Here is a 13913-nt window from a genome sequence, read left to right as displayed (position 1 = left end):
AATTTGAATACAACCAGAGACATGAAAAATTGTGCTCTATATGTGTAATAAGAATTGTAATGCATTCCACTGTCATATATAAATAAAAAAATTAATACAAAAAAGAAATAATTTACTGAGATAATAATAATTTTTCTTTTTTGTTTGTCAATCAGGTTAATTACAAATATTAAGCCAAACTTGACTTTCTTGGACAAATCTCCTTTGGTTATAATGTATCTTTTTAGAATATATTGTTGGATGGAATTTGTAATTAAAAAAAAAAAAAACTGTCAACCAACTTTGTTAGTTCATATTTTTCTTTTCATCCTTTGATTTCAACCCTTCATGTTTGTTTTAAATGTACGTCTTGTATCATGACTTTGCTCCTCAAGAAAAAAACTTGATTAGCTCACAGGCAAAGTAAGCAGACACTTCACCTCGAAACTCGCTCTAGCCCCTGAATTCACAGTTTCCACTTGTTGCTCTCCTCCTGTTCCAACTGCTGTTGGTGAGAAGCCTTCTCTCCTGTGGGAAGCCCCACTTCCATGCCGACCTTTTGGGTCAGATTCTCAGCTGAGTCATCAAGAAAAGAATATACAGCAAACCTCAGAGCAGTGTCTGTGGTTTTGGCGACTGGCACCTTAGCTACCTTAGTCACACTGGGCTGCGCTCTCCACTCTGCCCCGCCTCCCACTCTCTCACCTGTTCTTGGTCTCAGCTGCAGGCTGCTTCTCAGTCCAGTCTTCAATCACCCTCGGGATCTCCAGCTGCCTTCCCTCCTGACTGCTGTTCCTCTCTCACACCTCCAGTGCTACCTTTGGTCAATGTGAGTATCTCTGTCCCACTGGGTCACTTCTCTTCTGCGAGAGAGGTGGATAATTCTTTCCTTCCTGCCTGCACCCACACAGAGCAGAATAAGGAGGAAGAGCCACATGTACAACCAGGAGCCCCTGGGCCGTGCCTCTGCCTGCTCCTAGTAGGGGCCCACACCTGAATGGACACTGGGATCCATCAGCCTCATTCTTCCCATGGCAGCCTGAGGCCTGGGCTTAGTGCAGGGAGTCAGTGGCCGCCACTCCAGGGGCTTAATTCCCTTTCTTATCTACATAAACCTGAGTTTTATGTTAACTTTTTTTAAGTGGAACTCGGTCACACTACGTGATGAACTGTTCATCCTAACAGAAAAATGTCCCTAACGACCCTGGGGCAGTGACAACGTCTAAGTGTGGGGAAAGGTACTGTCCTTGGGGTGGGCACACTACAGGTCCTCTAACCTGGATAACTGGGAGCACGGGGAAGCACAACAAGGTTTGCACAGGACAGAGGACGCTGGGCCTCAGTGAAGATCTCCTACAATAAAGTCCATTTTCCCCAAGTAGAGCCCAAACCAAACTCCCTTGTGACTGAGGTCTAGAAGGCACAGCTCAGCACTTTGTGGGCAGGAGGGCTGGGGGCTGCTCTCCCTAAAAGCGCAGTGGGAAGACAGTTTCACCGGGCTCATGTTTTCAAAGGAAGCTTGATGAGATCAGTGAGTACAAAATTTGTTGTCTAGAAAAGAAGCTGAAATTTAGAAGACTCCTCAAAGAACAAATGGCAGGTTACCTCCATCCCAAACTGTAGAAATTGATGTTTCCAAAAATGGATCTTACTGATTCTCAGCTGAGTCATCAAGAAAAGAATATACAGCAAACGTCACAGCAGTGTCTGAAACGAACACGCACCATGCACAGCGGCCTGGCCAGAGAAGGTGACCAAGCATATTCACCTACCTAGGACTTTGGCACACATGCATTCTGCCAGCTCCTGACTGCTGTTCCTCTCTCACACCTCCAGTGCTACCTTTGGCCAATGTGAGTATCTCTGTCCCCACTGGGTCACTTCTCTTCTGCAAGAGAGGTGGACAATTCTTTCCTTCCTTCCTGTACCCTCACAGGGGGCACGTGAGAGCAAGACTTCCCATGTTGATATGTGCATGAACACCACGTCACTGACGCTTGAACTCCTTGAAATTCCTCAACGTGATTGAAAGGAAGTAAGTATCCTGACCTCTATTCAATCCAAAACAGTGTCTACCATCCCCACTCCTGATGTCAGTCAGGGCTGCAGGCTGCACGACGCAACGGCATTCATCTAGTTCACAGCAAGCCCCACAGCACCAACGGGCACCAGACAGGTCATGATCGGCCACACACAAATATGCCCAGAATGAATCTTAAATGGCCTCATGCCACTCAATCAGAGGGACAGGAAACAGCCAAAGGGAAAACACATTTGTGACTCTTACACTGCACAGAGACACATGGCGAGCAAGGTGACGATGTCATTGTTCATTCTGAATTACCAAAATCAGTTTCTGAAAATTAGAAGGACTGAAACAAAAATGGAAGGAGAAAAGGCAAAGTCTTCCAAGAACTATTTCATCATTAAATAAGAGTCGCAAGCAGCCCTGCCCCGGTGCACATGAACATGTGCTGCACATGTGAAGCAGGGCTGTGTCGGGTTCACAGAGCAGACGACTTCTTTAACGACCATGCCTAGTTTTCCGAACCATTATCTTACTGAGAGAGAAAGAGTTGGGAGAGACCTTCCTGAGCGTTACTGACCAGAAAACACTTGAGGTCTCTCGTTCTCTCTTTTTCTCATGGTTTCATAGATTTGAGTCCACAGCTGGTCAGCTCCCTTGTTCTGGGCCTGGGGTGAGGCAAGACACCATGGTGGAAGGACATGGTAGAAGAAAGCTGCTCAGCTCACAGTGGCCAGGTACCACAGAAAGGGAGGAGGGGAGGGAGGGGAAAGGGGGCTGGGGACAAGAAACCCTTCCAGGGCATGCCCCCAGTGACCTACTTCCTCCTCCTAGGCCCCACCTCAATGAGCCTCCACTACCCTCCAGTAGTCTATTAAGATAATGAAGCCATCAATGGATTAACCCACTGAAGAGGTCAGAGCCTTCAGGATCCAGTAACCTCCAACCACCACCCCAAGCCCTACTGCACTGGGGACCAAGCCTTCGGTGCACAAGCCTCTAAGGACACTTCATATCCACCCATGACATGAGCATTGTCTTCTTCTAGGTCATCTACTGTCCAATAGATAAATATGACAGTCATTTTCAGCTCAATCCTGGCTCCATTTTCTGGAGCAGGAACTGGCAAACTATAGCCCTGGGGCCAAGTCTGGACCCTGATGTGTGGAGAGCCAGGCTGTATGCTGCTCGGAGTACCTCCAGGGTATAGCAGCAGTCTGCTCAGAGCCACTCCTCCTGAGAAACTCAAAAATGCTAAGGCAGAGTGGCTTGGTAACTTGTCTAGGCAAACAGACAACTACTCAATGTTGGACATACAGAGTTTATCAAAAGCAATAACCCAAAGGTGCACAGCATACTCAAAAGCACAAATAATAAATAAATTGTGCTAACAAATATGGGCCACCTGTGAACTTCCTGAATCAAACCAGAAAAGTATGGCTGCCTGGGCATTATCCAACCCGTATCAGAAGAACCAGCCATGAGCTTCTCAGTTACCAGGTGTGACCCCTCACCTGAAACCCAGAGGAGGAGAAAACCCCATGACTGGGCAGAGCACATACCCCCACCTATCATCAGACCACACGATGAACCCATCAGGAGATGGACCAGTGATGGACCTACAGCCCTCTGCCCTAACCCTAACCCCAGGCTTCAACCCAGCTTCAGCTCCCTGCTTCACATGTGGTCTACTTCTGAACTGCCTGTCATCTGGACCCTAGCCTAGGGTGAGTTCTGAGCTCTGAGCAAGTTTTTGGGCTGGTTCATAATCTCATCTGACCATCTGCAGTGACTTGATTTTGTATCTGCTCCCTGCCTTTGCTCTCAGAGCAGCCTCCTAAGACCCCGTGACCACATTTTGGAAATCCACACATCTCACTGTATAAAGCATAATGTGTGACTTGGGTGTTACAGATACCAGAAATTAAGACTGGAACAAAGGAAACTGTGTTGGTCCAGCCGATGACTGCCAATGACCACGGGCACTCCATGAACTGCAACTGCTGAGAGTGACGTGGCGTGTGAAATTGCTGCTGCTGTGCAAAGACAGAGTGTGTCTGGTCTGTGCTGATGGCCCCGGCTGCTCACGGCAGCTTGTTCTTGTAAATAAAGCTGTACTGAAACACAGCTGTGCTCACTGGCTTGGCACTATGTCCTCAGCTTTCTTACCACAACTACAGTGTTGCGGCTTTTGACCCAAAAAGCCTAAATGAAAAAAATCATTGACGATCTGAAGCGCCACAGAGAAAGCCTGCTGACCCAATCTGAGAGCTACCCTGAGCTCTCCAGCCTTTATATTGGGGGATCCTAAATCCTAAAGCCCAGGCATTGGTTAAGCAGAGCACAGGGCACTGACACAGCTTAAGTGGGAGTGTGACACTCGCCAAGTGCTTCCAGCGGTCTAGGACACTTCCAGTGGTCATGACCTGAGGACGCTGGGGCTTCTGCCTGTGAGACGGTGACAGCCTACGAACACCAACATCCAAAAGCACACACAGAGAAGAGCTTGAGAAGCAGGCCACTGAAAAGTTAGCCCTTGCTGACCTTTCAAGGTAAAATCTTGGATTATCTTTACTTTTCAGTACATTTTCTGCAAAGAATATATGATCCATTTAAATTAGAAATTACTGACTTTTTGTGGGGTGGGTACTGGGAACTGAACCCAGGAGCACCCTACAACTAAGCTACATTCCCAGGCCTTTTTATTTTATTTAGAGCCAGGGTCTCAGTGAGTTGCTGAGGCTGGCCTGGAACTTACCATCCTCCTGCCTCAGACTCCCAAGTCACTGGGATTACAAGTGTGCATGAGTGTGCCTGGCTTAAGTAGACTTTCAAATGAAAAAAATAAAGCCCTTAACTCTGACAACATGAATAAGTACTGTCTGACAAACTATATTCCCTTCTTCATTTATAAGAAAAAAGTTTTAAAATTCATCTCTTGCAAAGAAGTGCACAGTGCCCCTTCTACCATCTTGAGCCTAAGGGCCTAGCAACATGTTCTCTTTAATCTGACTTCAGCACCTTGGTATAGCAAAGCGTGGTTCATGGTAAAAGAATTGCCCACCCAAGACACTGCTTGATTGTTTTAGGCAGTGGCTCTCTGAAGACAACTGTCTGCAGCTGTGGCTTATCGGATCCAAAGTCTGCCTTATGGTAACTGTATTAACTTGATTTGTCTTTCACTGCATGTCATACTAAATGTGTATTTTAAAGAAATTTAATCATATCCTCACTCCAAAAAGAATTTCAAGCAGCTATGGATGTAATGCATCATGTCTTGGCAGACAGAAGCACATCCCTGGGGAGGGCAAGGGCCTGCCCTGGAGCCAGGAGGCTGGCCTCCAAGCGGAAGTAACTCTCTGGAGTACCTGGCCACTCACGAGTGGAGGCCTGTGCTTGCTAACTCAGAGTGCAAGAACACAGTGCCAGGGAGGAGCTCACCAACTCCATGAAATGGCCTGTGTCTGGCCACAGGATCTGGGAGTGGCGTGGCAGAGCAGGCGAGGGCAGGCGCGGAGGCCGTTCCAGCCTCCACTGGTGTTGTTTTCCTTTCTCCCTCCTCCCTGCACGTCCATTCAGCTGCCTTGATCTGGGAATCCCCGACCCCCAGTGAACCCTGGGTTGGCAACCGAGAGCGAAGCTGCAGCACAGGGTCTATTTTGGAGCTGGCGTGCACTCAGCAGTAACGGCAAGGAGTCCATGAGGAGAGGCGGGAGATGAGTGGCCAGGGGCCTGCTCCCCAGTGGATCCATGTGCTCCTGCAGAAGCTCCTGCCTTCCAGTTGCACTGCCTCTTTTACCTTTCATTTTATTGTTTCTCTAGAATGTGCCCGTGAGGTCTGGTATGGTTTCAGCCAGTGAGGTCCCAGGGCTCCTGTGGTCACCTGGCTCACCTTCACAAGCATGATTCTCAAGATACCTACTCATGTGAACAGCTCAGGGGCTCTCCCGCAGAGCTGCAGGAAATGAGAACATTCAACGCCTCCGCAGTCGCCCCAGGCCCACCCTCTGAAGTCACCCATCTCCTCTGAATCCTCCCTATCCAGAGGGGCTGCCCTTCTCACTCCTTTGGGATGCTGCCTGCACTAGGCACATCTGTCTGGGAGCTACCTTTGCTTCCTCCAAACTTGTGCTGTCAGTAATGCTCAGATTCCACTTTCAGCTCATGCAAGGAGACCTCTTGGATCCCACAGCCCTAGTGATGTCCCTGAACTCTGGGAAAACAACAGGCCCTGGCTTATGTTGGGTCATGCACTGCCTTGAGAAGCTCAGGGTTTCTCTGCCTTGCACAAAATGCCCACTGAAGCCCAGGTGAGCCGGAGCCTGCCTGCAATCCTAGCACTCAGGAGGCTGAAGGAAGGAGGACTGCAAGTACGAGGCTAGCCTGGGCAATTTGGACGCTGTCTCAAAAATTAAAAATAGAAGAAAATGCTAGGATGTAGCTCAGTGGTAAAGTACACTGGGACTCAATCCCTACTATTAAAAGAGAAAGAAAATAAAAATGCCCATTCAAAAAGTGCATTTTTGCTTTAGGGCCACATTTTAACTTCAGCTGGAAGATGAGGGCTGAGACAAGTCTCTGTGTGCCCTGTGGAGCTCAGTGTGGGCACTCGGCACCCAGCTAGAACTGGGCAGTGACTCACTGCATGAGCTCCTGGGTCACAGGGACAGCAGCTCTTCCTGGGGGCAGAGTTCACACAGTGCAGACGGGGAAAGAACACTGTCCTTACAGCCTAAAGAAGGCAGATACCCTTGGAAGGGAAAAGGGGCCCGAGAGTGAGGCAGAAGGGTGGCGTCCCCATGCACCTTCTTCCTACGAGTGTCTTCCGTCTCCTCTTGTTTGGCTGGAGCCCCTTTCCCAGTTCTGGGTGAGGCATCTTTGTGCCCCGGCACTTTCTCCTCTGCCACATTCTGCTCCCAGTGCAGATGCTCTTCTGTGTGACGGCGCCCACCTCCCTCCCGCGTCCTGGCCCCTCTCCTTGTGCTCCCTGGTGAGGGCCTCTGCAGACCCGGCTGCCGTGCTCTTCATTTCAAAGGCTGCAGAACCTCTGTTTCTACTTGGTCCTCTCTACATTCCTGTCCCCTGCTCTTACTTCTTGTTACTAGTAACCTCCCTTTTCTCCTCCACTCGGTACATTCCCACTGGACAATGGTTCTGCTCACATAGTCCTCTGGTCCATTTCTGTCCGAATTGTGGTTGTGCTCCTTGCGTGTCTGGCTTGGCCACATAAGGCTGTGTGTTGGGTTCAGAAGACAATGGCCCTGGCCAGGCCCCGTCATTGTTGGCAGTGTGGAGGGGGAAGCACAGGGGGCAGAGACACACCAGTGCCCTCTCTGCAGCCCGTCCAGGCAGGCCCTCTCCTCCTCCTAACTTCTCAGAGAGAAGTAGCCCTAGAAGGAGGCCCTTCCCTGGTAATTCCAAGTCCTGGGAGTTGGGAGAGAGTGGGAGGGAAACTGAATGGCTGGGGGCTGCCGTCCAGCCAGCCCCACTCTCTTGACCCCTCATCCCAGGGTTGGGGTTGACCTGGACTTTGCTGCAGAGGCAAAGCAGGAGGCCATTTTCCTCCAACATAGCACCTCAACAAGCTCAGGTCACCCCTGCCCCAGGCTGTGGCACCCTGAGGGGTCTCCGGAGGGCTGATCACTTTGTTGTCATCATTAGCCCCCAAGACCCACACTTCTCAGTAGCTTCTCTAGAGTCTGGGTAAGAGACCAGAAAACGGAGTTTGGGTTGCAACGCTGACTGGGCAGAAACCCCAAGAAAGTACCCCCACAATGCTACAGTGTGTGCCGCGCGCGGCTGCACAGCTCCTGCCCGAGCACTAGGAAATGTTTATCTACTGGCTGGGGGACAGTGGCTGCATGCAAGCTTTTCATCAAAACAGGAAGGATTTGTTAAAGAAAGGCACAGAGGCACAAGGACCACAAGTTTTAGGCCAGACTGGGCAAGACTTTGTCTCAAAGCAAAATGAAAAAAAGGGCTGGGAGTGCGGCTCAGTGGTCAGGCCCTGGCCCAGCATGTATGAGGCCCTGGGTTCCACCCCACACCACCCCCACAACAGAAGAGGGCAGGACAGCCTGGGCAGGAAGTTGGATTGTCAGCAGCACACACACAGCCCGCCGTAAGCACTGCCAGAGACATGGGTCTCAAGGGCAAGCTCACCCATCTGGGTAATTCCCAGAATATTCCCCAGGGTTCTGGACTCTAAGAATTGTGGTGGGAAACAGGCTGTGGCCTTCTTCTTTACTGATGAGAATACTGGAGATTATACTTGGACAAGAAATGAAATGAATTCTTTTTCATAATAGCCTTTTCTCCCCAAACGCAAGCTGGTTACCAGAACTACCGATCTGATGGCAACAGCACTTCTACACTTTAAAAGAGGTGCACAAGTTTGTTCTTAGAAATTGCAAAGGAGCCAGCTGCATGTGACCTGATCCAGAGGGAGAAGCACCTTCCACTCACAAGCATCTGCCTGGAGTCCTGTGAGTCAAGGTTGACTAGCATGCTCCTGCTGTATTGCCTCGGGAGACCTGGGCTGCAGCCTCAGACCCTGTGACTTGGGACCCGGCCCCAGCAGGCTCTTACCAGCGCAGAGCGATCTTGATGGGAGTGGTGAGGCAGGATGTGAACAGGTCCGCAGGAAGGTCGGGGATCATGGGCAGAAGCTCGTTGGCCTCACAGGCTGCCAGCTGAATGCAGTTTTTCATTGACGGGGGCAAAGGCATCTGGGCAAGCGGGTGGTTTGGGTTAATTGCAGCTACCTATGGGGAACACAAGGAAAAGAGAGCGGCTTAGCTGACACACTTTGGGGAAGGTGGGCATGGGATGAAGAGGAAGAGTGGATCACTAAGGACTTAAGTTTTGGGTTTTTACTCCAAGTCCATCTGAGGAGGCATTAAGGTTGAGCTCTCTCCTGGAGAATGAAGGCAGGGCCGGGAAGTGTCCACATCACTCCCCAGGACCTTCCGGTGGCAGAACATCATTCTGCCCTGCTAAATCCTTCTTCCTTTGTGGCTGTGCTTTTCCTTTGTTCGTTCTTTCTTCCCTCTGGAACTAGGCGTGGAAGGGACCCAGGGCCTGTGCATGCGAGGCAGCGCTCTTCACCCCAGGCTTGGTATCCCAGGTCCCTTTCGATTCCATTATCACTTCAGTGTCCACGCACACTTTGCCAGGTCTGTTCTGGTGTCCTACTTACTTTAAACATTCCACCAGTCATCCACTGCAACCTTATTTTGGTGTGGTGACTGGCGCAGGAAGTTGTTGAGAGCATATGATATCAACACCAAGAGCAGAAGTCAAGGCCACGCCTGCGGCCTCCCGGCCAAGAGACTGAACGACAGGTGCAGGTGCACTCCATGCCTGCACGGCAGGGGGCTGTATCAAGAGTACAGCTTTCCTATTTCCACCCATTTCTTACATGTTCTACAACAGGCATGATTTTGTAACCAGGGAGAAAGGTATTGGGTTTTTAAATTAAAAAATGTTAATGTCCCTTCAAAGAAGGATAGTAGCACCAGCTTGATATTTACCTGGACAGGATTTAGAGTGGCAAAGGCCCAGGAGAGGCTGCACCACACCTTGATTCCCAGAGAAAAGGCTATATAGGGCTAATTGATGCACACTCTAAGAATGCCACAAAATCTCACTGTTGACTTAAAATCTAATCAAGTGTGTGAATCTTTAAAGTAATGCAGCACATTCAAATGTTTTTAAAACAGGACAGAACTGACAGGCAGATGTCCTCCACACTGCTGAGGCCAGCGAGAGCACGCCGCCACCAGCAAAGCAGCGGCCCTCACGTGAGCCCGGCGCCACACACATTCCCCTTCCTCGGCCTCATACAGTGCATGCTTGTGACAACATCTGAATCCACCAAGTTTTTAATGTCATTTCAGAAATAACGAAGTTCACGAGAATTCATGGTGTTTTGGCCAATAATATTTATTAAGCATGATGCACGAGGGACTGGGCAGATGTTACTCTGCTCCTGAGAATAACTGTGAAGAGAGCTGTCAAGTTCCACAACCAAAACACTCAGGGTCACACCAGGTGAACTGGGCTCACGAAATAATCACACAAGAGACAGAGATACCTTTTTCTTCGGGTCCTGTGACGACTCCTCTGATCTTAGGGGACTGTGGAAAGAGAAAAAGAGAGAGAAAGAGAGAGAGAGAGCGCGCGCGAGCGAGCACGTGATGACCCCTTTTATTGGGGAGAAGCCATTCAAATGAGGCAAAGGGTCAGGTTTGGGGGGGCTGAGTCTAGCTTCCTGATGTCTGCTGTCAGCAGGTTGACTGACATCTAGGAAGGCCACACCCAAGGGCAGAGCAAGAGAAGGGGACACACAAAGGGAGTTTCCATGGAACATTCTATCCCAAACAGGGCAAAGGGGTAGGATTACGAAAGAACAGGTGAGTGTAGCTCTACCCCGGGGTGTGCCTACTCAGACAACTGGCCTTGCTGTCCGAGTGGGGGAGAAGACCGAGTCCCCAGTCACGGCACTAATGGCACTACCGCGCCAGACTGCAGTGATCTTTCAGATCCCTGGTGCATCAGGACTGGAAGGCGTGGTCACTCAGTGTGGCCCCCACAGAACACAATGTCAGAACTGCTTCATCCAAGAAAGTCTCCAGCTCGGGAGGCATGGCAGTGAGCCACGGTGAGTCTGAGAACCTGGGTGCACCAAGGTCTGGGGGCGAGGGGGTTCCAGGTGACCCTGATGCCTCCCCAGCACTGCCACGGTGTCCAGCTGGGGACAGGCCACAGGGTAGAGGCAAACCAAGAAGACACGGGAAGACTGCACTAGTTCTTGAAGAGAGCACTGCATTATCGCTAGTTGGCCTGAAATACGGTGTCTGAACATAACAAGACATAACACACACCCAGATGGCGCCCGACAGGGCTGGGCACAGTGAAGAGCTATGTGCGTGGTGCCCCAGTAACCCAGCCATCTCAAACCTGTAAAATGAAGTTTAGTGCAAGAAAGTGGCTCTTTCCAATACAGACTGACTTATTTACCACATGGTTCAGCAACAGGGTCCAGAGAATCGTGTTACAGAATGCTGCTCATTCAGCTTCCGGAGCTTTGAAGGAGCTTGTTCTTCAAGTGAGTTCTTGGGCTTACGGCATAAAAACCACAGGACATGATGACATTCCTTTTTTGGATAGCAGCAGACCTCTAAGAAGGACAGGAACTGAGCATCCGCAAGGATGGTAAATACTAAGGAGGGTGCAACAGGTTGGGGAGGCAGGGTTTTTAATCACGATGGCCACACATTTGTTTCCTGAGTTGTAAAGAACACTTCTGCTCCTTAAATTATTAACAACTAATAAGTCCCTCTAGTTCCACAGTTCCTAATATTTCTCAAATACTTTTCACACAGAGTATCTCATTGGTTTTTCCCAGCATCCTCATGAGGTTACATTTTATCTCCATTTGAAAGATCTTCAGCAATGAGGAAATGTGGAGGCCGAAAGAAATGATACAAGTGTCTAACAGGTTGGTCAGCACGAGCACCAGAGTGCCACCATGCTGCTGCTGGCTTTAGGGCTCCTCTGTGTCATGTTACCATCTGGACCCTCTAGAGCCCACGCAAGTACCTGGGACTCCAAGACTCCAAAGAGCACACCCGGCACCCTTCCGTCACACAAACGAAGCTGCATTGGCTCCCAGGTGCCCAGCTAGCAAAAGGGCGCACATGTGCCCTTGCTTTCCTGCCAGTAACCCTCGCCTGTGGCACTGCAGATTTCTTACACTGAAGGTACTACAGACTGGAAGTGCCATCAGTGACCTGGCTACTGCAGGAACACAAACCCCAGGTACCAATCGGACACCAGTGTGCACGACAGCAGACACAATACAAACCTTCTGAGAAAAACTGTGCTTTCTGGAGGAATGTACTGAATTACATGTGATGTAAAATTTGCCATTAATTATTTAATTTTTTCCCCAGTGCTGAGGTGGAACTTGGGGTCTCGCGCCCGCAGGGTAAGCACTCCAGCACTGAGCTGCACCCCTAGCCCCATGTCCACTCCTTTACATGCAGGATGGATATATATATGTTGTTGTTGGACACAATACTTTTATTTTTATTTGTTTTTATTTTTATGTGGTGCTAAGGATCGAACCCAGTGCCTCACACATGCTAGGAGAGTGCTCTACCGTTGAGCCCCAGCCCCAGCCCCTATGTGCAGTTTTGTTGCAGGAAACAGACTGGTCAAGAAACAGCAAGCTGGGGCTGGGGATGTGGCTCAAGCGGTAGCGCGCTTGCCTGGCGTGCGTGCGGCCCGGGTTCGATCCTCAGCACCACATACAAACAAAGATGTTGTGTCCGCCGAAAACTAAAAAATAAATATTAAAATTCTCTCTCTCTCTCTCCCTCTCTCTTTCTTAAAAAAAAAAAGAAGCAGCAAGCCGCACTCGGAGAGGAGAACTCCAAACTTTATTATACACCAGCTGGCCCAGAGGAAAACAAAACTAAATTCTGAGTCCTGATCCACAGTTTCTCACAACACATAAACGTTTATAGGTTATTTGGCATCATCTTAGACCCATCCTATTATTGGGGCTTTTTCCTTTAAAAAAAAAATTCCTAATCTATGTGGCCTTGTGCAGGGTCTCTAACATAAGGCACTTGCACAGAAACAGATAAGAAGAAGAAAGGGCTCTTTTCACAGGCATCTGTTACATTTCAAGAGGGAGTAGTCAGAATCCCAAGTGTTTATTTACACTTCAAAAGGTAGGGACCCATGGTTAAATAGGATTCCTGGAGAAAGGCTGAAAGGGGAGGGGAGGGGAACTGATCCTCTCCCCAGCACCAGTTTCTCACCATATCATTTTTACAGTTTCATTTCACAACCAGGACTGGTTTTGCCAACACAGTTGAAAGTTCAGCGGCGCCAAGTGTGTTCACATGATTCTGCAGCTACTGAGGTGCAGTGGGTATTTTTAAAGTACAGAGATGAGGAAAGCTACAGTAATGTCTGGAAGCATTTCCTGGGCTCTGGCTGCAGAAGCTGAAGTGGACGGGCAAAGCAGCTAGTCCTGTTCAGGAAGCTCATCAGTGCTGAGTCAGGGGCCAGACAGGGCTGGTGGGGCAAAGGCAGAGGCCATGGCACACACATCTGGGCTGGTGGCAAGGGGCCGCACCAGAGTGGGCTCCAGAAAGGCTAGGCCCAGCAGGACACAGGTAGGCCTGGAGTGAAAGACAGTCCCGAAGGCATCTTTCTGGAACTGCTGGCCTATGGCATTATTCTAGCAAGGCTACTAATCGCCACTCGGCATGGGACATGCAAAGATGGCTGACCGATGATTTCTGGTCATCGGAAAATGACTCTAAGTGAGAAGGAGCAACCGCTTTTCCAGACACCAGATTCAAAAGTCTTGCTTTCCTTTCCTGGAGGCAAGCATCTTCACAGCAGAAATCGGGTGCTTTCCCAGTCTCAGCTTTCCTTCCTCCACTCAGGCTCCTTGTTAACCTTCTGAATGGGGCTGGGAACAGACACCAGGTCCTCCTGCCATGTCCTCCGCCATGGCTGCCTGACTGCACCACAGCACTGAGATCTAGTTCCCTGAAGAGATGAAGCAGACCTTTCTACCTAGCCAGCTGCAGAGCACAGGACCACACCGAGGTGCTGCAGCCACCGCAGACAGACCTGTGTGGCATGAAGAGGGAGAAGCGTCCTTAGGGCCAAGGCACCTGTGTCCCATCTGGCTGAGAGGAGAAGCTCCCATGTTCAGATGCTGGGGTTAGGTGTATCCACCTCAGTGTGTAGCTCACGGTCCACTGGTATTTGGTCCAATGCTAAGGGAAGTATCCAGGACACTATGGACACTCTGGATACTGAGTGAGGATATGAGACCATTAGACACAAAACGTCTTCATCCCAAATACATTGACAAAAA

At 49.8% G+C, this 13913-nt stretch overlaps 1 protein-coding gene across 1 annotated transcript in view; it reads right to left on the bottom strand.

Moving 5' to 3' along the window:
- Positions 1–13913, bottom strand: part of Rptor (regulatory associated protein of MTOR complex 1) — a 332581-nt gene that overhangs the window by 150978 nt on the left and 167690 nt on the right. Inside the window, exon 7 of the mRNA XM_071604063.1 lies at positions 8594–8769. Coding sequence (XP_071460164.1) covers positions 8594–8769 — 176 coding nt within the window. The remainder of the gene's footprint in view (positions 1–8593; positions 8770–13913) is intronic.

The sequence above is a fragment of the Marmota flaviventris genome, chromosome 17 (assembly GCF_047511675.1).
Source record: "Marmota flaviventris isolate mMarFla1 chromosome 17, mMarFla1.hap1, whole genome shotgun sequence".
In the NCBI taxonomy this organism is placed as follows: Eukaryota; Metazoa; Chordata; class Mammalia; order Rodentia; family Sciuridae; genus Marmota; species Marmota flaviventris.
Note: the sequence above shows the minus strand (reverse complement) of the source record. Positions and strands in the feature narration are given on the sequence as shown.